This window comes from Prenolepis imparis, unplaced genomic scaffold (assembly GCF_030444845.1).
Source record: "Prenolepis imparis isolate NDT839.2.m4 unplaced genomic scaffold, iyPreImpa1.0 SCAF_6, whole genome shotgun sequence".
Classification (NCBI taxonomy): Eukaryota; Metazoa; Arthropoda; class Insecta; order Hymenoptera; family Formicidae; genus Prenolepis; species Prenolepis imparis.
Genome location: NW_028141164.1, coordinates 1,394,881 through 1,420,998, shown reverse-complemented (window position 1 = coordinate 1,420,998; position 26,118 = coordinate 1,394,881). Strand labels below are relative to the sequence as shown.

At 33.0% G+C, this 26,118-nt stretch overlaps 2 protein-coding genes across 13 annotated transcripts in view; one reads left to right on the top strand and one right to left on the bottom strand.

Moving 5' to 3' along the window:
- LOC145937527 (phosphatidylglycerophosphatase and protein-tyrosine phosphatase 1-like) overlaps positions 1-26,118 on the bottom strand; it is a 40,682-nt gene that overhangs the window by 4,933 nt on the left and 9,631 nt on the right. For 3 of the 6 annotated variants that reach the window (XM_083040610.1, XM_083040613.1, XM_083040603.1), the window contains exons 1-2: positions 16,874-17,006; positions 5,626-5,723 (exon numbers count right to left, since the gene is read on the bottom strand). The gene's annotated coding sequence lies outside the window, so the exon portion shown is untranslated. Of the gene's footprint in view, positions 1-362; positions 651-5,625; positions 5,724-16,873; positions 17,007-26,118 lie in introns of those variants that run through there. The other 3 variants (XM_083040606.1, XM_083040607.1, XM_083040612.1) reach the window with 3 other exon arrangements.
- Positions 1-26,118, top strand: part of Tomosyn (syntaxin-binding protein tomosyn) — a 35,784-nt gene that overhangs the window by 487 nt on the left and 9,179 nt on the right. For 2 of the 7 annotated variants that reach the window (XM_083040596.1, XM_083040594.1), the window contains exons 2-14: positions 5,937-6,034; positions 6,959-7,141; positions 7,377-7,511; positions 9,361-9,424; positions 10,831-11,035; positions 11,125-11,200; positions 11,320-11,474; positions 11,595-11,886; positions 12,086-12,329; positions 12,551-12,807; positions 13,087-13,276; positions 18,125-18,406; positions 18,882-19,400. In XM_083040596.1, coding sequence (XP_082896722.1) covers positions 5,937-6,034; positions 6,959-7,141; positions 7,377-7,511; positions 9,361-9,424; positions 10,831-11,035; positions 11,125-11,200; positions 11,320-11,474; positions 11,595-11,886; positions 12,086-12,329; positions 12,551-12,807; positions 13,087-13,276; positions 18,125-18,406; positions 18,882-19,400 — 2,700 coding nt within the window. The other 5 variants (XM_083040595.1, XM_083040599.1, XM_083040600.1 and 2 more) reach the window with 5 other exon arrangements.

The window sequence follows — 26,118 nt, the reverse complement described above, 5'->3', positions numbered from 1 at the left end:
GTATAAAATCTATCGTGCATCTATTATATAACGAGATCAAGGATAAAAAAGAATAAAAAAAAAGATAAAATTTGAATCTCTTACACACAATTCATATTATGCTTACAATTAAAAAAATTCAATTAGTTACATATGTTTTGTTTGATATTTTATGTATGGTATCTAAAGGAAGATGAAATAAAAACTTTTTCAAAACGTCCCTTGTTTTAATTTGAGCTTTTTATCTGTTCCTTGAATTATCTTTTTAAACAATTATTTGCGTTATTAATACGTCTCGTCAAGGCTATCATAATTCTGTAAAAATCCATATCGCATTAAATTCTAGATAAATAAATATACTTAAATAAATTTTATATATATACCTATATATTCGCATATCCATAAAAATGTTAAATATTTGCAAAATCGCTGCGGGGTTGATTAATTTACGAAATTCGCGAAGGTAAGGGGTCCTAACACGAGACGGCTCGTAAACTCGCAAAGAAACTCAAGTTGTCTACTTCCGAGTACATAAGCCCCGAGAAGAACGTAAACATCGCGGTAGTTGTCGATACTCGGCTGTACATTGCACATAAGATATCGCTCGTCAAGTTCGCGTGCCAAAACTGCCCTGTCTATTTACTCGAACGAGTTCGTTCGTAACTGTGAAGTTGTTATCGAGTACTATCGCGCTTCGGTAACACACACGTTCGTGCGAATATATATCCGGTTACACGGTCTCGAGAGAGGAACAGATAACGATATGTAGATATTTCAACAAGCGCACGGGAGAGTACGGATATACGGCAATGCCGATTAGAGGCGTTTTATACGTGCTACGCTATGTATATATATATATTTGATTATACGTCTCGCGCGATCGATGTCAATTTATTTTCTCGACCTTTCCCCATTTTCTCTCTTACGATGACTTTTTCCCCCGATTATCGAATTTACATAAACTAGACGAATATTTTGGTCGCGAAATTATTTTTACGGAATTCAGAAATAGGAAATGAGGGCTAATAATGAAAGAATCGGGCGCAGAAATTAGGCGCATCTATACAAAATACGTCAGCGCTGTTTTGTATATACATATATCGCTGAAATCATGACATACAAATCAAAAAGACAAGTTTGTTGCGCCTAATTTTTACGTTTGACTCTCTTATTAGCTCATCTCCTATCTGAATTTTTATATTTATGTATCAGAGCTTTTGTTTTATTTTTTTACGAAATGTTTCGTAAGATTTCTGTCGCATTCGAGGAACTTTTTTCAGAAAATTAATAGGATAAATTTAGATATTTTTTAGACATTGCTTTCTTATTTGAGATAATTGTATTCTTGAGAATCGATTCTCGTTAAATATTTAATTATATTAAATTTAGTTATATTATATCATGATATCATGATAATATAATCTTCATGACAACTCACTTACGTACATACAAGTGATACGGCACATGGCCTCGTGTTACGTTGCATTTGTCTCTGTTGAAATCATCGCTCGATGCGTAGGTGAACATAATCATAAACGCTATTATTTTAATTTATTTCCTTTCTCCATCTCTCTCTAACGAGAATGACACTCGAATTCATATATACCGATTTTTATGATTTTGCGTTTATTCGATATATTTATCATCAACATTTTCATATATTAATGTATAATTCAAAGCTTGCAAATTTTCTTAAATAATTATTAGACACGGCGTATATGATTTACTAGTTTTGCCGGAGAATAAAAAACTAAAGCTTTAAATCTGCGTTTTATCTTATGCTCTCTTCCTTATTGATATTTATGCACTTATAAAAAAGGATAGCGCGTGTATAAAAGTAACATGTATTATTATATGACAAAAAATAGAGAGATAAACAGAGTTCTTTCTCAGAAACGATGATATATGCACTGCATAATTGCTGACGACGATTTGTTCCACGTATCGCGGCCTACGTGTAAAATTTGCATACGTTGTCCAGTACACTAGCAAACATTTCAGAGTTGCTTTAATATATTCGAAAGCATTCTAATGAATATTGATTGCAGGTTTTAAGACGTAAACGTTTAGCTTCATGTAGAATTAGAATTAGAGTGTTGCATAGAGAGAGAGAGAGAGAGAGAGTTTACACGCACAGGATTAAACCTGTAGACAATTTAGAGATTTTTTTACAATTATATAATCTTTCTAAAGTATCAGAAAATGATATAAAAAGCAAATAAAACTTCGAAAATTAGCCAGTATTACATTTTTGCGAATGTTTTATTTTATTTCATTTGTTCAACATTTTTTTTTATCGCGCAACACATTTTTGACAAATTGTGAGAATATAAAATTGACATGTGTTACGTATGAATTTGTTACGATGATGATTAAAATTGATCACTGTATATTTTTTGTAAGTTTTCACCAGCAATAAAATACCGGGAAGCACCAGTTGTGTTTCCAATAAAGGGCAATTTATGGAAGAGGCATGTGACAGATCTGTCAATACACTGGAAGTTATGATGACCCGCCCTTGTGGATTTGTAGCTATAGATAATATTGTCAATAAGAAATTGCATTGTGCGATGTATCCAAAACTATCTACCAATGATCGAACGCAATGATAAACAGCGATATCTCGCCATTCGATTCGACTTTAACCGTATATATTAAAGGCTCTTTTATGGGAAGGACGATTCTTCGAAACTTACTTGCTCTAATAAAAGTAAAATAAACGAAGAGCATAAAGTTGTGGAAAAAAAACGCGCGTTTTTCTATTTTAAGAGATAACTACTTTTTAGCCGCTTATCGCGCGTAGCTTTTCCCGTAATCTTTTGCCATAAAGAGGACATGTCGTACATAGAAAACAACAAATTATCCCGTACACGCACGGCCATGACAAGAGCGTAAAAAACGAATTATGAGAGGTGCGAGAACCCTACGAGAAATTAGAAATTACGTCGCGACGTACACATTCATTTGAGCACGCGCGTATCTGAATCTGTCAGCAAGGCAGAAATAATGGCCTCTGACGCTGCAGCTGCGCTAGCACTCGTATAATAGAATGCAAAAATGAATAAATTCGAGCTCGCCCGTGGTGTGCAAACGCAATACCAGGGGTTACCTGCAATATTTTTTAATTTTTCCGCGAATTGTGAATCTCGAATTGCGCATACGTGTACGTGCGATCTTTCCAGAAACCCGATTCTAACCGAACAGTTTTTTTTATTGTTATACATTTGCAAGAATTTATCGGTACGATAAAAATCAAGATTAGAGAGAGACTCGAAAGCAAAATTGCTTATAATTTTGTATAATCTGAATATTCATTTATTCGCGTATTTTCTATCACTCTATCGTTCAAAATTTATATGAATATAATTATCTCTTCTGTTTGACTCTATTTGATTCTAGAAGAACGGTTTATTTTCTCTCAAAATATCGCTGCAGCTTGAAATAAAATAAAAAATAACGCGTTCTTTTATTTTGTATTATTTTGCGTACGTTATAGAAAAAAAGAGCGGTACAGAAAAAGCGGAATGTGAAAGCTGACGCACGCGCGCCGAAGTTTTCACTAGCGGAAAATTGATAGCAACCTTGATATTGAGCTGATGCTGTGGGCTACTCGTGTACGTTTCGCCGTATCTATCATTTCGCTATATCTCCTATATGCGCATTGTCGTAACTCTCCTGGACCAGACTAGACATCAATTTTGTCCTCGTTCCATTCCACTCTTACCGCGTTTCGAAGACAACGTGAGCAATCAAGATATTTTCAAGGTTAAGCAACATTATCAACTGAATAAAGAGTCATTTTAATTATAAGACATTAACGAAACAATATTGATATTTTAAGGAAAATTTGATTAAAATAAAAAATCTATTATAGATTTATCTATTCATTCGATCGCGATTGCTCTCTTGTTATATAATTGTTAACACAGTCGGATCGATAAAGATTAATTTTTTAACAGATATATCAATTGAATATTAAGATAAATAATCGCGTCTACTTAATTTTATGCTATCGATTTATATAGAATGAAATTTACAAAACGATTACGTGTTTTGCTGTAAAAATTTGTAAAAAATTACCCCACGAATCCCATCGTTTCGCTCCTAAAAAAAATCCTAAAGGTTCGAAAATGTCACAAATAATAGAAGAATTGTTTTCCGTTTCGATTTGTGTGCTTTCTTTTTATCGAGTTGATGAACCTCTCTGCGACGCTCGTATGCGCCGCAGAGTAGATTGCCCTGCCGCGCATATGTGTCGATCGGATTGCCGCACCTGCAGGCGCTGGGCATCCGACCGTCACAAATTACAATGCAATCATCACGCCATAACACAATCGTGTGAAACGCTTTCTACCCGATAATAATCCGAGCCCGCTGTATGTAAGCCGATTAATTCCCACAGCCGCAAAAATATATTCAAAATGAAAAAACTCTCTTCACACACTCGGTGCTCATCAATATATTTCTTCGTAAGAGCGCGTGGGTTTTCAAGCAAAAAAGGTTAATCGCCCGATAATTTTTTTTTTAAATATAACGTATCTTTCTAGAATTACCAGGTCGATAGTTTCGCTTCCTCATGCAATAGTACTTTTTTTCGCACGCGACAACTTGGCGAGTTAATAAGCTCTAGCCCTTTCTAATTTCGCAGAAAACATGAGCGACCGATCCTGATTGATGTAATTTTTCACGTAAGCTTATTTTTGCGTGCAACAAAATCGATAAGATATTCGAAATATGTAAAAAGATAGCCGATGTCGAATTAAGAGTTAGATGTGTCGAATGTTAAACAAGTTATATTTTTGCGAGACTCAAGTCGCGATTGGATGGCTTTTAAAGTCTTACGTAATCTCTTTATTTCGACATAATTTCTCGCCCGAAGCGATACTGACGATGAATCTGTCGACGGTCCGGCAAACTTGTCCAGCGGAAAATTGCGCGTGGGAGGGTCGTCTGGGGACTCGCGAAATCGTGAAACGGAGTAAGGTAAGTTGCTGCTGGACGCTCGTAAACTTTCGCCGTATTTCAACCTACTTCCCCGGCGCCCGACGATGGCGGCCGGTGAAATGGAACGAGGGCAGTTTTCACCAACGAAAAGCAGCGGCGGAGTCCCGTTGCACCAAAATCGATCCCGAGACATATATCCGTCGTCCTATATGTTATCCTCCTCTTCAATCGGCGGTCGGTCGCGCTCGCGGTTAACCCCCGAAACCAAGTTTCCCAACTCGCGTTTACGCGATCGCCGATCCCGAGCGCGATAAGTCTTTAGAGCTTTTTTTTTTTAGCTGAGCGAGTACTGCGCTTTGACTTTAAGACCGGTGCTGATATATCGCGGCGGATCAACGAGCGAGAGCAAGTTTGCGAAAACCACGCGGCGAAGTGCCGCATCTTCCATTTCATAAGATTACCTCATCCTCCGCTTTGCACGGTAAAGCGAAGCGAAGTTTTAAGATAAGTTTCCTGCGCGAAGAGAAGGCGTATATAAGCCCCAATATATCCTATATATCGGGGTATATAAGCGCCTAGAGCGTCGTATGTCGCGTTACTTTACGCGGGATATAAGTTTTATCCATGTAAAAGATATTTTATTTTTCTTGAAGTATAAGGGAGGATTTTTTTTTTTGGAGAAGAAAACGAGTATATACTCACATGTACACTTCCACATCAATCGATATCCAGCCTTGCTAATGACGACAGACCTTTTGTTGAAAGCCAGGATAATGCCCGATCAAGCCGACTTTAAATAGCTGCAACAGACAATATAGTATCAGTAACATTTACGTATCAGGGCAACAAAGGTATAAAATTAACAGTAGCCAGGTTGTCCACGAGATACACAATAGGAGCCCGTGAAACAATACTGTCCCCCCCCCTTGATATAACCCCTTGCGGGGATGAATAGTCTTCCAGGCGACTAAAGCGGAAAAGATGGCATGAAACGGACGGCTTTTATGTTACAGACATTCAGACATGGTTTCCCGCATCAGCCGACAGCGTTGGCATTCGACCCAGTTCAAAGGCTCCTAGCTATTGGCACTAAATCAGGATCCCTCAGAATGTATCCTTTGACGTTATCGTTAATACGGGTGGTATCCCGTAATTAAGCCCTTTGAAAGAAGAGCGATGCATGCCGCAATTAAAAAGACGCAACAAAATGGATATCTATTATATAGTATATTGCATTCAACGCCATTCAATTTTCGTTCCTTTTTGTTGCCTTTTTTCCCCTTCTCTCTATGTATTACGGACCGTCGAGTATAATAATTGTCGAGTTTTCTCTCGCTCGCTTTTCGCCGTAAATGTGTTTACTTTATCGCGCGTTTCTACTCTCAAAGCCATTATTATGGATAAGATAACGATGACATGGAAAATTTTGCATTGGCGGAAATAAAAATTACAACTGTATATTCGTTAACGTGCTTTTGCATCACCTTAAAAAATTTCGGAAGTCAATGGGTTCGTACAAATTTAGCGGATTAATTACACGGTCCTGTCGCTTCGTGACTCTTCGACCGTGTGTTTTTACACGTCAGTGACTTCATTGATCTATCATGGCCAAAGTGAAGATATGTATAATAGATGCTCGTCACAGTTCGGTGGGCATACTAACTACCGCGATAAACTATAAATGGAAAAGTTTTAACCGCGTTGCCAATTTTAGGTGAAATTTTTACGTTTTGCATGTAAAAGAGTTTGGACGCGGAAGAATTAATGAATCGGCAAGAATTTTCTAATAATATTTCGTGCAATCTTTACGCACGTTTTCATAATAGTTCGCATCCGGTTTTTTTTTAATAAGCTAATATCATTAAAATATATAGAGGATATTTTTATCATAAATACGTACAGATTATAATTATGTAATTATATCTAATAGAAATATATATTTTTTATAATTGTACACGGCCTGGTAGCTCGTAATCGATACACATGAGAGACTTGTATTTTTTTCCTGAATTAATTCGATACCGTGAAAACACAGTTTGGGTAGACCGGGCGTAGATGCACACGTTAAGCACGAGGGATGTGCGGCTGTAATACAATTACAGTTCTTGGTCAACGAAGGAGCATTAGTGTCCGCTACGGCGGACGACATCGTGCATTTATGGAACTTCCGTCAGAAGATACCGCAGGTGGTGCAAAGTCTCAAGTTTCAAAAAGACAGGTCAGTAATTAACACGCGTGGCATTTTTCGCTTTTAATTTGATGTGCCATTAGAGAAATCTTTTTCGCGATATTCGTAATACATTGAATAAATACGAAATAAAAATACTTGAGTCACGCATGACTACTTACACGAGTAGAATGTAAAATGATCGAGAAGTTTTTAACGAGCTTGAACTGTGTTTGAACTTTTTTTTTTTAACGAGTGGCTAATTCGTATAATTCGTTTTTAACAGAATCACTTGCATTCACCTACCGCTTCAAAGTAAATGGTTGTATGTCGGAACGGAACGAGGAAATATTCACATACTGCACATTGAAACATTCGTTCTATCCGGATATATAATTAACTGGAACAAGGCTATTGAAGTGTAAGTATATTAATTTTTTGTTAAACACACATTTCTGAATAATTAAGAAGTGAAGAGTAGCTGCGCGTGTCGATATATTTTGTATAAACGCAATAATAATATGAACGCGTGTAAAGCATAATAAATGCCGATCTTCATAAATTCCAATTAACGAGCATATAAACACGTTTAAAATTGTTGTTGCTTTAAGGTAAGTATTTGAAAGTTAACTGGCACTTAACATAATTGATTTCAGCGAGAAGACTTCTCTATTAAATACGGAGTGAAATGATGTTCAGTATGATGTAAATTTGTTCTACTTTTTTTTAGCACTTGATTGTGATTAGGTATTGTGTTAATGCAATTTTCTTCAAGCCGCAGAAACGAGCATAAACAACGGAAAGACACGCTGCAAGAAAAACAGAAACGTACGATAAAAAATTTATTTTGAAGTAAAATATTGGCACTAAGAGTTTTTATTACAGAGAATATATTGGGGTGCGTGCATATATTTCTCTCAATTTGAAATATTCTACAATAAATTCATTGTAATTTCTTATCCATCTTAGTATGGATTATTTAATATTTGAAATATGTCAATTCCTTAAATTTATTTCCAATAAACCTGTACCAACAATGGATATAGAATATCAATGAGACTTGGAGAATATTTTAAATCGAAAAAGAGAAACATAACATCCGCTATGTAATCTTTTTACACAAGAAGTTTACGTAACAGATCTCTTACTGTAACTTTTCGCGAAAGAATATTTCTTAAAAATATTTTTTTTTTCAAAAAGATGAGTGAAAAGTAATATTTTCAGATCCTATTTCCACTAATTCCCGTAACGGATGTGTCGTTCAAGATTGTATCCTAAATGTGTGAATGTATGGATTAACTAAATTTCGGTGGACCGATAATTGTAATATTCGTGTGGAGATTATCTCTGATAAACTCTACTAGTACCATGTTTTTTTAACACTGAAAGGAACTGACGCGTCAAAGACATGTAGTTCTTTATTGTGCCTGACTGTAGACACATAGATGTGAATGTGGCAGTGATGGTATAGGGGTGCTCGTTATAAGTGTACCACCATTGGGACTTGATATATTTCGGCGAAAAATTAAAAGTTGCATCATCTCAGTCGCGGAAATTGGCACAGTTAAGAATTGTCTAACAATATAAAGAATACTGATTTTATTCGTATAAACATAAATTTCTTTTTTTTATAAGAAGGCTCGCCACAGAATATTAATTAAATTAATAAATAAATATCGTCAAGAGTTACAAGAGTATTTTATATACGATCATAAGTAATGTGGTTCTACCTCAGATTAATGAATAATTAGCCACGAGTAATTCCCAATAGCGAGACACTTAAAATAATTTATATAAGCGTATCCCCTCCTTTTGATCTTCTTCCTATTTCCAAAAAATTTATTACTACCGACAAAGCTATTAATACTTCTACATTTGATTTATCGGAATTAATGGACAACATAATGGAACCTGCTACACAATGGAACCGTTAATTATCAATTTTAATTATTTAAAAGAATGCTTTATTATTTATTCGTTCTATTAAGCAACTATAATTTTTTCTTTTACCGTATATATTTGATGAAAATATTATTAAATATAGTGCCAAGTTTTTGATACACAAGGACATCATCGGCACATTAAAAAAAAAAAAAAAAAAAAAAAAAAAGAATCAGCGTAACATCTAAGTTAAAAGTACAATCGTAAAATAAAACTACAATGGAACCTAGTGTTTAAAGCCTGCACACAAGTGTTTCATACATACGTTTCACAATAACACAAATCTAATGATTTTCATGTGTGTGTATATACATATATATATTTTTCAGATCTAGAAAGACCCATCCTGGTGCTGTAGTACACTTGAGTGATAATCCTTTAGATTTGAGCAAGGTACGCGCGTTTTTGAGTACGTTTTTTTTTTGCATTATTATTTCATCCTTATCATAATTTCATGATTGACATTATTCAATTTTATCGTGACGCATCAAGGAGAAAAGAATTGCGCGAGAAAAGAATTGGCGTTTATTCAATATTCCTTACACAAACTTGGATTACCCGTAATCCAAGCAAATAAATGCAAGTGTGTGCTTGCATGTTGTATGTGTGCATGCGTGCATGCTATCACTGTTGTGTATTTAAAAAAAAAAAACGAATGAAAAACGCCTTTTTTATTTAAAGGAAGAGAGATTTTTTTTGATACTCCAAAACACGATCATCGTCGATATTATGTAAAGACGAATTTATAAATCGGTTTTATAAGTCGATAAAAATCATATCGCGATCATGATCACTCATCTTTTTATACATTTTGTACGAATTCATTGTTGATACAACGGAGTTTCTCTTATAAAACTTTCTACAAATTTATCTTCTATTTACCTACTACTAATTGTGAAAGTTACGAGTGTGTGACGAGTGTTTGAGTGCTCGGGGTGCGTTTGCAACCTCTCTGTGTCTTTGATGTTGATGTTGTATTTGATATTATATAATTAACGTGTATAAATATACGCTATTTTATTTTTCTCGGTTACGGTTGTAAATATACACCTTTGTTCATTTTAATTACATCGGGGTATTTAATTACATACGTTATTGTTTTTTAAATTAAATATATGAAGAATTATTAAGGATATATAAAAAATGTAAATTTTTAACTTCAATCAATACCAACTAATTTCAATTATTTCATTCTTTTTAAATAGTATGTAATTGCAAAGTATTGTTTTGAAAACATTATGTTTAGACATTGTGGTTATATTAAATAAAATATTATTAAAGAATATATGAGATAAAAACTGCGTTTTCTTAATAAAAGAAATTTACAAAAGTATATTATATATTTTATGCAATAAAGTAAAAAAATTGCATAGTTAAATTGTGATATTTAATATTTTCGAAATAAATTTTTCGACCGCGTAATGTGTATATCAATAGCACAATCTTTTTCTACAATTAACTTTGTCTCATTGATTAAAAAAATGTTTGTCCACCTCATTCTTCTTTGACGATCGATAATATAATCAATATCATGCGCAATCATTGTATCGCTGAGTTTTACATGTGCCCTTTGCACAAATCTTGTAGAAATTTGTCCACTACATTTTTTGATATTATTTGTCTATATGTATATGTTAAGTGCATTGTCGTGATAACAGAGTGGAGATATTTCGTAAACGAATACATTTTATCATCCCTATATATAATGCATATATATCGTCGTTTCTCTCTCGTTTCAAGGAAATATATTTTAATGACTTTACGTGCATTTTATATACATGCGGATGCTTTGTTTTCAGATGCTTATAGGATACTCGACAGGGCAAATCGTTTTGTGGGACTTAAAAATCAAAAGTGCTGACTACAGGTGTCAAACGGACGACCCATTGAAATCGATAACATGGCACCATGAAGGTAAACAATTTATGTGCAGTCACACGGACGGTTCGCTCTCTACTTGGACTGTTCGGCAATTAAAGCCGGCGAATGTAACATACCCACACGGTGAGACTTAATTGATGGTATACAATTTTCTTATCTGTATTCGATTATATAATTTACAAAAAGTTTACGTCGCTAAATCTCTTTTACAGCAAAATCCACTAAAGACGGAGAACCTGAACTTTGCAAACCCATTCAAAAAGTAGAATGGAAATTGTCGAGATCGGGGTAAAAAAAAATTATATATATTTCGTTTACGATCACAAGCACGATCACAAAATAATTCTCTATTAAATATAACTATCTGTTAATCTTTCAAATAATGTACAAACGTAAATTTTTATTAGGGAAGCGTATGTGATATTTTCTGGTGGATTAGCATATGATACAACTGGTAGAACACCCAGTATTACAGTGATACACGGAAAAACTACTACGGTGCTAGAAATGGAACATAATGTTATAGACTTTGTAACGCTGTGTGATAGTCCATGGGCTAGTGGTACAGTATAAAATATATTTTTTTATGTGATTCTTAAATAAAATATTGTTTTTTTTTTCTTTCACACTATAAATTATTCTTTATTTGACTTTTATGTGACTAGTATTATTTATTTTTCAGATTTTCAAGATCCTTACGCTGTTGTTGTTCTACTACAAAATGATCTGGTTGTGATAGATTTGTTAACTCCTGGATTCCCCTGTTTCGAGAATCCGTATCCTATGGATATTCATGAGTCCCCTGTAACATGTTGTGCATATTTCGCGGATTGTCCTTCGGATCTAGTACCTGCATTTTATTCCGTTGGATCCAAATCGCAAAAGAAAACCGGCTTTAGCGAGAAGGAATGGCCTATTTCCGGTGGAGAATGGAGTTCTAGTTCTAGCAGTTATAACGAGATTATTCTTACTGGGTATAATATTATTAAAAAACCTCGTATTAATGAATTACGAATTTATCTTCTTGATCATAATGATAACGTGCATAGTTTCGTTAAAATATGTACGTCTCACTATATTAATTATTATACAGTGTATATATATCATCGTCTAGTTAGCTAATAATCGATAAATTCCTTAAATTTCTATAGCTATACGTGTGTTTGTTCATAGGCATGCTGATGGCAGTATAAAGTTCTGGGACGCTTCAGCGGGAACGTTACAAGTTCTTTACAAACTAAAAACGGCGAAACTTTTCGAAAAGACTAGAACGCGTAGTATGGACTCTGAGGAAGACCCGTTAGCGATTCAACTTATCTTCCTTTGTCCTGAAAGTCGAAAATTAGCTATTGCGGGAAGCGGCAAACACGTTGTGTTGTTTAAATTTAAGAAGGTCGAGAGTATGTCCGAAGCAGTGGTAAGTTATTGTTCTTGCTCTTATTGAAACATTACTTCAGTCTATCTGTTAGTGAACTCACCATTATAATAAAATGATGAAAATATATCATCTTTTTCTTTTATTTTACTTTAAATTGCTTTATCAAATCTTATTTAAATAAAACATGCTCTCTTCATACATCGGTTTTATGCTTATTTTCTTTGAGAAAAAAAAGACGTGTTTTTCCGGATATATTGCAGACTTTGGAGATATGCTTATCGGTGGACCCTGGAAAAGAAGCGGATAATTCGCCGGATCGTGAATCTCCGGCAACTGGAAACACCGTAGGAAATGTGGAATCGAAGACTTCAGATTTCAATCATCCGCTCAAGATTAAAACGGGTTTACAAAAGAGAGCTGCCGGTTTTCAAGCAACATTGATTTGTTTAACAACGGCACCCAGTGGAGAACAACCGGAAAATATTACAGCTCTTAGCTTAAATTCTTCGTACGGCCTGTGAGTACACAATATAATTCAAGATTATTTTATTTAATTGTTACGCAAATGAAAATTTTATATAATTAGATTGATATTACTGCGCGCGGTAAATTACTGTATTTTTATATAAATTTGTTTTACAAATATATATTTTTATAAACTTTAATAATTTTATAAACATATATATAAATTTTCAAAAATGTGTGTATATGTATTTTATTATTGTGTCTATAATAGAGAGAGAAGAGAGATAATAGAATACAATATTATATATATTCTACATATTTTTATGTTTAGATTGGCCTATGGAAACGAGTCAGGGTTAGTGATAGTGGATATCGTGCAGAAGATTTCTTTAATTGTATTGAACACCAGTGATCTTGGAGGTGGCTCTGATCCTTATCAACGCGTGTTACGGAGTCCCAAGAGGCAGGACGACTTAAGACGAGAAAATGAAGACAAGGCAAGAAGTCCAAGCACAGACCAGGTAAAATGTACTTCTTCTTCTATCGAAACTATTTACATTTTGAGTTCCCCAGTCCCTAACCCTCGATCTCGTTTAGAAAGACCTCTTAGAATTTTTACATCTTGAGCGTCTTGCATTCTGCTTTCTCTAAGTGCCAACATTATTCTCACTGCATGTGTGATTATAAAATATTTACAATATAGTTTAATTATTACAGTTATACGACAAAATCACATTAATACAAAAAGTATCATAGTTTAAAGTTTTATGATTAATAAAACATATTTTTTTCAATTCTGTAAATATAAATTATCGATCCGATAATACCGTTTTAAGAAAAAATATCCTCATTATAACACGCACGCGTGCACGTACATACACTTAAGCGTGGGCGTGCATAAGGAATACCTAAATTTTATTTAATTGCACAATGGTCCATAGCACATTTTTTCATAATAGTAATGACATAGGAAGTAATGACCTAAAAATTTTTCTGTAATTTACTAGCCTAATCCTGCGTGCTTGAGGAATCTTTCTGTAATTTGATTACGGACTCTTCCTGTAATTTTGTTGTAGTATAATTCGCTAAAAAACATAATCTCATCGCTCTTAAAAAAATTTTTTAAATATACTGAAAAGCAAAATAAATGTTGGCAACAAAAAGGTAAAGTATCCATTCTCTCCCTATATATAGCGGACAATAATCTATTTTTTTAATCAAAGGGGTAATGATCTTTTATAATAAAAAAAATTCAACTAAGATTAGAAATGTCTGATATTTTAATAAGCTCTAATAAATATAACAAACAATTATTCTTTAATAAGTAATCAGAAATTATTTTTTACGTGTTGAAATACGTCATAAAAGATGTAACAACCAAATGTTTCAATTCAAATTTTAATAACATGTTAAATGACATGTTATTATTAATCAAATACTTTTCAGAGCATGTATTAATTAATGTTTATATATATAAATATATATTTTTTTTTAGCTTATTTAATTTTTAAATTATTAAATGTTTTTTTTACTACATACATGATTAATATTTTTGTTATTTATATTAATATTTATAGATGTCACTGTTAAATTATTTACATAGAGTTTGCATTTAAATTTGGATAGTAAGGAAATATAATTTTTGCAATGAGATAATTAAACTACGTTTCAAACTACTATGTCTAAATGATTATTCTATGTGTAGAGAAATTTTTAGACACAATAATATTCTTTTTCTCTACATACTTTTAATTTATTTATTATATGCAAAACTTTAATTTTATTCTTTTTAAAATATATTATAATATTATAATAACAAAAATATTCAAGATTTGTTCGCTGCTTAGCAATTTTTTAATAGATAATGTTAAACAATGTGTATTATAGAAAAAGAGGACAACTACATGTGTCATTTTAAATATATCTGTCAGAATTCAAGTTGTATCTCAAAAAATAACCAGCATTTCTAATGTATTTTGTTTAACAAATTAAAAGTTTTTTATTTATCAGATGACTCAAACAACGCAATCTTTTAGCCTCTAAAATTTAGTGAAAATATGTTTGAAGAAATGTTGTAAACATTTTTGTTATACATACATCGCGCGCGAAAAGAATGATTTTACATCGGCAACTATTGGTCAAGCTTGTCATTTTCCATGTGCTAAGATTTTTTTTACATTATATTTATATGACTTTTTTTTCTTAAATTATTGTTATGGCAAGACGTTGCAGATATTTAAAAAAATCTAAGCCAGTGTATACATATATCTATATAAGTGTATTTAAGTAAAAACACGTATATTATTTTATTATAAATATCTATTATTATAAAATTTTATTATAAAAAGTATATGTATATGTATTATTTTTTATTTAAAAAAAACTTTATTTATTAATGTTATATCTCAAGATTAAGGATAAATGAATATGATATATGAATAAATGTTAAATACTTTTTCTTTTTTATGACTTTATAAAAGAGCATAATGATCTGTTCCGTTATATTTATATATATTTTTGCGTTTAATGTTTAGCTAACTATGTGTCTACCATTGAAGCAAGTAAGAAGAAATATATTTCTGTTGAGAAATTTGTTATAGTTTTTTGTATTGTGTAATGTTGTTTTGTTAAGAGAGAGAGTATTGGTCTTTATTTATATATTATTTGAGTAGGTAGCAATATTAATAGTAAAATATTCAGTTTCTATCATTAAATTTGTAATTAGATGATAAAATGTTGAATGTAGTAAAAACTGATGGACAAATGAAAAGGAGTGGAAACAATATAAGAAAAGCAGGATTAAGAAACGTTAATTACTTAATACATTACAAGAATAACAACGGTTCTCACATAAACATTTGATGGAATCAATCTGTGCATGTGCATAGATTTTTGATATAAAAATGAGATGTAAATGTAAGATTTACAATCACAATCATTAAATTAATTAATATGATGTGTGTTCTTAACAATGTTGACATATAACTTATTGTTAGTATTAATTTACTTTGAAGACTGATACTACTTTTTAAAAGATGGATGGATATATGTATGTACATACCCACATATATAAAATATTATATTAGTGTGATAAATTTTACAATGTTATTCGTAAATCTTTTTATTATATAACGTATGTCATTAGACATTATTATTAATATACACAGTAATGCATGAGAAAAGTCAATATGCAACATAAATCGTACATTAAACATTTAGTGCTCAAGTAATTTCTATTATATATGACATATTATAAAACAGAAAATTGTCAGGTATGTTGACGAATCTCAATTTTGAGATGTTATTGATATGATAAAGCATCATCTATCAAATATTTAAAAAACCATGCTTGAGAATATATCATTAGGGAAAAGTTAAAGATGAAGTCTTATTATTGAATGTGTTTTACACGGATGTTCTATTTGTGTTTACACATAATTTGATTCGTGATAGTTGGTATTCACTATATTATGTTAAACAGATAGTAATCGAATTAAAAAAAAAAAAAAAAAAAACATTTGTCACATTTATCTAACCGTAATATTTAATTGATGGTGTAGTGATCTCTGTGTTAGAAATCAGAAATTTGTCACTGTAGATAATTTATGACAATATTTTTACAAAGAAGAATATATTCTTAATGTGTGTACAGTGTGTTTATTAGCATAAAAAAAGTGTTTATTTAATAATAATCATAACATGTTTCAGCTACGTATATACATCACATCAGTAAATGTCAGCATTGCTCAATTATTGATGAGATATCTAGCAGGTGATTAAAGATATATCCATACACAAATGTGTTACGAGTAAAATAGAACATTTTGTAATGTTTTCGTGATTAGAAACAACATTTGATTGGAAGTTTTAATATTGAGAATGTTCTCTAGAAGCTTTGACACAGATTTGACATATATTTTTATTAAATTTCAAGTTTTTAAACCTTGAGCCAAACTAAATCACTGTACTTCGTTTTTTACAGTCCAAAATTTTGTGAATATCATTAAAGATTATAATTTAATTCCCCGCCTTGATTGTAAAAGTAAATTTGTGCAAACTTGCAATATATCCGATATGTAATATTTTTATAACACGTGTTCTCTACATGCTTGTCCTACCTTTATCAGCGCCTAGTACTGTCATCTTACTGATGTAATGCATACATGCATTGTTTAAGATCATCTCTAACTTTTCGTTTATGCTTTAAAGCAAGTTAAACGGGAATTATATTATCAGACAAATGGTACAACTGTTCTTACAGAACTATTTTATAAAGCCAGTATCCAATTATCTTCCAGCAATATTTACATGTACTCGCATGCTTAGTAAATGTAAATGTTAGTACATATATTATCAATGTAATTTTGTTGAATCTCTCTTTTTCTTTATTTTATACGCGAATATGTAGATAAGATTTATAACTTGACCACAAATGCACACACAGATATGAAATGTGTATACGCTAACTCAGCTATATGTATAAGCTGATGTCGTATCGCATATTCTTCGTCGTAAATTATTTTTTAAAGATTTCTAGTATCGTCAAGAGAATCAATATTTATGATCTTACTTGCTATTTTCTTATCGAGTAGATATTTTCTACAGCAAGAATTATAAATCATACGTAAAAATGTCAGTGATTAAAATCGTATCTTTCCATTTATGTGAATCATATTAGACAAATCATATGATGGTACGCGTTATCTCTTGAATTCGATCTCTCTCTCTCTCTCTCACTCTTTCTCAATAACGATTCAATAAGTGCAACAAATATTGAAATTTTGAGATAACTCATATACACTTAGGAAATTTATTTAACATTGCGAATAATAGTTAAAAGAAACAAAATCAATTCGATATTTAATTTGACAAATGTATAATCTTCGTTTCTATAAAATACATTCCATTGACTAGCGATATTATAAATACAAAGGCCTACGTTTCTACGAGCATCTTAGGCATTTTATTAACTCTTATAGACAGACAGATTGATTCATTTAAAAAAATATATATATAATTATTCATCTGTCTGCACTCTTCGATAAGATTTTCACGAGCTTGGGAAGTGACAAGTGACCATATGTTTGCGATAGCTTTTCAATTTGAATTTGACATTATGCTTGTTCTTAGGCATGTTTCACGCGTTTTCAGACACGGCAGATCATATAACAGCACGATAATAAGGGATTAGTCTACACCACTATTAGTGGACACTTACGGAACACGAACGCGAAAATTATATAATGATGATTTTTTAATACAATTGTTTTTAGAATTAGGTTCACTATTTTATATATATATAAAATCTCTTTTTACCTGCGAACTGATTTTTTTTTATTGTGCAAAATCCAACATCTTAAATTCATCAGAGTCAACGAGAATCCGCGATGGAATCCGAGCCGGTAGTTACAAGGGTGGCAGATTCAACTCAACAAGTATGTCTTCGGAATGAGAGTCAGACCGGAAACAATAGCGATAAATTGAGTGGAGAGGAATCCACGAACGAACACAATAAAACGGGGAACGACGACGAGTGCCAAAAAAGTCAAGGATGGAAGAAGGGATTTAGTCTCAAGAGACAACTGAGCAAGGTTGATCTGAAGATCAAAAATACTTTTACACCGTCCTCGGTGTCTTCTCAGAACGATGGGGTACTTGTATGTTTTTTAATACGTGCTTTATGTAATTAACAAAAGTCACAATAATTTTAAGTTTTTTTTGTGTTGTCACTGCTATCGGTTTTTCGCGAAATATTTAAACTTTATGGCATTTTAATTGTACGTACACAAGTTAGCTTGTAGTGCAGCATATCTTTGCAACATCTATATGTACATATGTATATGTTCTTAAGTGCAATACTGAAGTACATAAAAAAACATTGAGACTCTTTCTCTTTTTTAATTCTAATTTCGTAATTTTATAAAGAAAACATCCAAATTATCTTTCTCTATGATAAATTATTTGATTATAAAAAGAATATCTTTCGTATAGAAAAAAAAAAGTTAATTTTGTGCGCTTATACCAGAAATTGCTTTTTGTAATGGATAACGGTATACTTTTTGCTTCTCTTCTCGTGAATCTAATGTCGTTTTACGTTTACAATGTACGTCTTTATGTTTTCAAAAGAACTCGTCATCGGGGCTCATGCAAGTACCCCAATGCCAGCAGACAAGCAGCGATACTGGCAATCAAAAGTCTTCCACATTTTACTGCAATGTCAACGAAACGGCCAGCACGAGTCGTTCGCTGTCGCCGGTCGAAAGTGTCGACTCTGAATCCTCTTTGTCGCCGGAGAGTCAATCTCCGGGACGCGAGAGTCCTCAGATCGACGACAGGAAGCGAGAGATCCAAGAGGCTAGAAGCCCTGTGAGTGAAAACGAGACCGAAAGAATGATAATAAACGACGGCAATGTCGGCGTGAAAACCGAAGCAGTGAGACCAATGAATCTGTCTTTGCCCGAACACGATGTAAAACCGCCGCGATTGAAACGTATCGCCAAGCTCAAACAGGCAAAGAGAGAGGGCCGCTTGCTTTCGGTGCCGAATCTGAAATTTTCCAAGAACGAGACGACCGTTTGTGACCTAAGATGCGAAGAGAACGCTACCTCCGAATCGTTCACCTGCAATCTTATAAGAAGATTCAGTAAGTTTTTATATCTAACGTAGAAAAGCGTTTTGTGTCGTCCGTGTGTCCTTAGAGATATATTACTTCGTTAGATTTTCACGTTAAATGTGAATGTGTGCGTGCAATTAATCTTACTAGCGGTCGAAATATTCCTCGATCGGGAAACATGCGATTAACAATGAAACTGCATTTGTATCTGTGATTGAGAACATGTGGTGGGTGTAGACTAACCATAGAGAGAGCTCGGCTGGTTCTGGACGTGCTTCTGCCTCTTTTTTTTTTTAATAGAAAGCCTAGGATGCTCTTAGATGCGTTCATGATTATTTCCAGAGGAAACGTTAACACAACTCATATTAATTGCATCGCTGCCAAGATTGGGTAAAAATTGTAATAAATTATAAACTCAAGTAAATCATTCAATTGCCAATATTTAATTATGCACATTTTACTAAACTCTATATTCATTTAATTTTAAAGCAAAGTAAAGCTATTACTAATCTTAATGGAGTGAATATATATCTCTCTTTTTCCCTATATTTCAATTGAGAATTTGTTATTATCGATTTGTATATTTGTACATTATATATTGTGAAGAAAATTAAAATATTTTTAATTATTTCAATTTTTAATCCTTTTATATATAATTTCACGAAAAATATGAAATCATTTTCTTACTCAATATTGGCTTTCATTATAACATGTCATCATCAAAGGTTTATGTGAAACAATTAATATTTAGGTGAATCAGTCAATACTTAAATAACAATAATAGCTTCTAACACATGTGTACTCTTGCAAATCGTTGCGATAACTCTTAATAGCTTTAAACATTACTAACGATTAACGATACATGTTTTAAAGAAACAAACAAGTATTAAATACTAACAATTTTCAAATTTTTTGCCACATATAATAAATCACATAAATCTGATAAATATTCACATATACATAAAATTGAATAAAATAGCTCGCAAATTTCTAGTTATATCCGTTATAAGTATTCTTTACTTATTGCATGTCGAATATAAATGCATATTGATGAAATAGCAGCGCTATTATAATGCAATCTAAATATTGTTAATAGACATTTCTATATGTCATTAAAAAGAAAATGAACGGTAGCAATTTATCTCGTGTTTATTATGTTTCTAAAGAGCATGTGTTGCGTATATTTGAACACGTGCAATATGAAAATTACTAAAAGTTACTATACATCTCTAATATATTCTTTATTATGTTTATTTAAATTCTACAATTCCAATTTCTCTCTGAGTGTTCGTTTTCAATATATTAAATATGATAGAAATGAATAATTAAACTCTTGAAAAAGGTTTTTGCTAGCAGAAGCTTGGTAGATATTATCGATTGCGAGATTAACTAAAACGCAAAGTAATTGATTGATAGATATTTTTCTTGTAAGATAAATATTTATATAGTTATGTGGAATAAGAGAGACTGTGCTGTGTAATTTGGTCACGCAAGATAGATGTAGAGTCTAATATAATGGTCAGTCAATAAATTCATCGATAGTTATGATTAGGCTCGTTCGAAATGTGTCGACGTTTCTTCGGTTATGAAGAAAAGGCCTTATAATTAATTAGAAGAGTGCAGACAATATTCTCTGCTAGAGGATAATACAACGCGATGTATGTCGAAATAATAATAATTCTTTAAAATGTAATTCCTGATTTTGATCAGAAAGATGCCTCTACGTGTAAATCACAAATTTTCAAATTTAAATGATAAAATCAGTACTCGGATTTGTTGTAATATTACAAGTTCTTATACTGTGCGTAAAGACTACAAGCGTTTAAGATTATCTACGAAATATAAATTACGCCGTAAGATATGCAACTAAAAATTTCTCAGATGCAAATATCTCTGGGCGTATATTCAATTTATATGTAAATGTGACGTTTCTGATTTTATTTTAAGAATACATTTTAAAGAATGTTCAAGAATGCTTCACTAAACTGCATCGATTGCCTTTTCATAAAGCATTATCTTGCCGAACCGTTCTTAGTATGCAATTCATTCGCGTTGGTGATCTCGATAGGTCAATAGGTCGGGATTCACCGTATATATACTTAAGATTTTTCTAGTTATTCCCACCCCTAGGTTACCAATATATACCTGGAATGCGTAGTAAATATTTGGAAAGTGCATCGCCTCCTGTTTGGTCTTGGTAATCCTTGGTATATCCATTTGTGTCAACTTCCAAATTTTATGGCTACGTTTATGCCTTGTAAACATTGTTCTTATGCTCGCAAAATATGGGAAATACCCCCTCCTCCCGCGGGAATATCAACAGGAAATAACACGACCCCGTTCGTACCGGCGCCAAGTCCTCTATCTACACTTTACACTGTACAATACGAATTTGAAGAGATTCTACTTTAACACTTTTTCAGGTTCAAATCAATTTTGCGGTCTTCCCCGACAGCAAGCTCGATTCAGGTAAAAACAAGGTTTTTCATATTTTCGCAGTTGTCTTTATCACCGAGAGAAAAGTACACACCTTGACGCCAAGATCTCAGTCAAGATGTATGATACACATTACAAATTAATAGGCAGTGTTCTTATCATCCTATCTAGCTTGGTTACAATAATCCAAAAATCGGATTCTATTCGTATATACTATTAACATATTTCTCGAATATACGATCGACTTCCGCTTGTCTTCAAATCTACATGCATAATTATCATGATTTTTCTCTTCTTACTTTCCAACGTACGAGTATATTATCTACAGACACCTTTCTCTCGGTACAACATTGCTTTCAAAGCTTTTGGAAATTTTTTCGATGGTTTGCACGCAAATAGCAATAGTAATAATAATAACAACACTGATGATCGTGGCATCATCAATGACAACAAGACAAAGTTATTTTCTTTTATCGATTAGATTAAGGCGTGAAATTATATTATATTTAATGCGCGTTATATAAACGCTGCTGACAGGACATTTTTTGTGAGTCCAACCCTTTCAAATTTCTATCTCGACATTGACTGACTACTATAGAGGACTCTGCATAATATTCTGATATTCCACATAGCGAGCAACATGATGTGCATACACGAGCAGGCATTTATCATTTTTTTTCTCTCAACGAGATCTTCCATAACGTCATCCCCAGTGCAGACAACAACAATGACAACAAATGTTATTTCACACACAAATTTGCTCGATAAATCGTCTTTCGAATAGTCGAAGCAAAGCCCAGTCGACTGAACGAAAGTGTTTTCGATCTGTCTTTATCGAGGGATGTCTGTCGTTTCTGGTGCGACAAAACATACAGTCATAAGATGGAAAAAAAATTAATCTCCTGACCTTTTCCGTCTAATAGAAATGGACATTACTTTTACACAAACATTTATTTTGACGCAAACTTTTATCACGCTATTTTCGATGTGATTGATTCTGACGAATCATTGTTTCTTAAGTAGGATTCTCTCGAAATGAAGATTTATCATTGTTATCAAACATGAAAAGAATGCCTCCGATGTGTTGTGAATTCCAACGTACGAGAATGTTTTAATGAAAAGAACAAATAAAGTGTTTCTTTACTGAAACGCTTTCGCGCATACATGTGTCATTTAATAGAGAACAATATAATGATTGTTGGTAAATATTATGAGACAACCCCCAAAAAAGTAATTATTAACCATTTCTTTTCTCGCCAGCTATTCAGCTTTATTACTACATTTAATGAAGTCTTCAATTTTAGGGTGGGAAACCATATGCATAATATGTAGCTTTACATGAGAAGAATTTATAAATATGTTTAGATAATTAAAATTTTTCCGTAATATATTTTGCCTTATTGTATACGTTAACGTGAACTAATGATACATTTATGACTTAATATTTTTAAATATAAATTATAATACGTCTCTGCTATTTCGTTTGATATTTTATTTGATATTTTTCATGTTTCTATTACGCTTATATGTTGAGTGCTTTAGTTTTATATTTCTTAATTAATCAATATCGTAATAAAAAAGAAGTTTTTATAGAACAAACGATAAAGTAGAACGCGTAAAATACGTAGACAACGTGAGCTTATATAACATAATAATCCACTAACTGAAAATGATAAAATAAAATTTATTTTAATGGAAATTAATTTATCATACGTTCTGTTTTCTCGTTTTGATGGAAGCTTGATAGAATTCCGCGCTCATTTTCATATAAAAAGTCCACATAAATTTGCTTTATAAACGAAAGCAGCGACCAAGTCGTATACTTTCTCTACATTTGACTTGTCACTGATTTGTAGATGAACGGGATGTGCGTATTGCCGGTGACAGGAAGAAGTACAGTGGGTGTTGGTGGTGAGAGAGGTGACAATGGTGATAATAGTGATGGTTGTAGCACCGGAGGCGGCGGCGGAGGCGGAGGCGGAGGCGGAGGCGGAGGCGGAGGCGGCGGCGGCGGCGGCGGCGGCGGCGGCGGCGGTGGCGGCGGCGGCGACGGTGGCAGCAACGGCGCCTACAATAGTGACGGTGGTGGAGGTTCTAATGCTGGTGCTTGCGTAACCCGCTCGGGTACTCGTAATGCCGCCGCCGGCGCGATTAGCGGTACCGAGGAGGAAATTAATATGCAAGTGTCTCGCAAGGGTGTGACGTTAGATCAACGTCACCCGCGCGCCCTGGGTATAAGGAAACTCCAGAAGTGTCTGAGCACCGCTACCAGCCACTTCGAGGTGGATTCCGCCTCGGGCGCTGCCGCCGCTTTTCCGACAGTCTCGCTATTCTACGCTCAGCGTAGCACGGAGATGAGAAGTTGCTCCTCAGCCGTCCCTCAAGCGTCTTTGAACTACCAGAATATCCTCACCAATACCAGACAGTATAGCAGCTTTGGTAGTATTGTGTCGACAGTTAATTGTAACTTTAATTATTTATATATGTATGAACTACTATACGTAGACGATATATTATTCTCTTTCTCTCTGTGACATCGAATGACATCGAATGGAAAAGCTATTCTTCTCTGATCGCTTGACTTTTAGTTTGTTTTTTTTTATCAATAGAACGATTCTTCTCGGATCAAATTTTTTAACCGTGGAAAGTGCCGGATCTTTCGCGCAACGTTGCTCTTATATAAATATATATCAGAAAATTAATTAATAATATATAGAAAAATATACATATATTCTTGTACATCAACAATCAATTTTTGTACATTATATCATACATCTATTTTTCCAAGGCAATATTTATATTACTCTATCTCTTTACTCTATAAAATAAATTTTTTTTCTTGGATTGATTTTAAAACTAATAATCTTGAAAATAGAAATTTTTTAATAACTTTTTCTTTTTTTATAATTTGTAAAATCATTAGCAACGTTGTTCCCGAGATTCTTGCAGCACGACATACGTTTTTCTATTGTCTAGAATCAATAGATACTGTCTGGTCTTTACTCATCTGATTGTGAAAGCGACTTCGATAGTGACTTCTCTCTCTACGATGCATCTCTTTCTTTCTGACTTGTACATGCTCTTTAGTGGATCTTTTCTAAATAAACACAAAATGGCACACTCTCTGTCTGGACTGCGTGATCTCTAGTTGTCACACTGCACACTCTCGAAAAGAGATACTCTTTCCTACTCTTTTCGTTTTCGCCTATGTGGCAAGCTTTTGATTTCTGCTTCTTTTATAGATGTGGTCTATAACGTTGCATCTCAAATAACTACTTCTCAGCTCGATGCACAATCTAAGACGCACCCTGTGTGAATATACCGATAATAAGACGGACTTTACAAGCTTCACAAAATGTGCAAAAATGTCGGTGGGACAAAATATTACGTCTCAACATATTATAGACTCGAACAGTACACATCTTTACTTCTTTAAAGCTTATCGTTTTCTCCGCATTTGTAAAACGACTTGTCTGTCGTATATTAACGCTATCTTTAATCGTGTTATTATACAAAAATTTTAACGATTTTTATTCAACTCCTTTAAAACGCGATTTGTTTTGCGCCATAATAGCGCTATGAAACTTGAAACTTTTTTTTATAAATAATCTTGATTTATTCGTATCGCTCCTAATTTGAAATGTGTACATCATCTAATGAAAAATGTACAGGATGAAATAAATTTACGAAACAATATGACTACATTCATTATACATGTGCAGCACGACTATTATATCTATTAAACTTCAATTTTATATCATATGACATTAAGTGCTGTGCTGAAAGAATTACATTCAGAAAGCGATACATTGTTTAACGTATATTCGATTATATATTCCGATTGTTACTTTTGCAAAACTGCTTATGATTGAAAATATATATAAGGCATCTTATACAAATTTTATCTTTAAATTGTTCTAGGCTTACACGAAATGCATTGGTTTGGCCTAATTTTTGTTTGTACTACGAGAACTTTTGACTGATTTTTATGTGATGATATTTTCGTCACCACACAATCTGAAGATCGCCCCCCGAATATTTTACGCGTGCATGCAAGAGTAATTTTTCTTAGCTTACTTATATATATGAGATTAACTGAGTCTGCGAACAAATATTCTTTCTATACTCTAATTTCTAATATAATTTTACGCTAACTGAACACGATAGTATACATGTGTGTGTGCGTACATGTGAACTTGTATGCGTCCTAGTGTGTATGTGTTTGTGTAAATTTACAACTGATTTGATATATTCATAAGTCCTGATAAGTCCAAAGTCTGCGAAGGATAATTAATATGTGAACTGCAGTCGAGA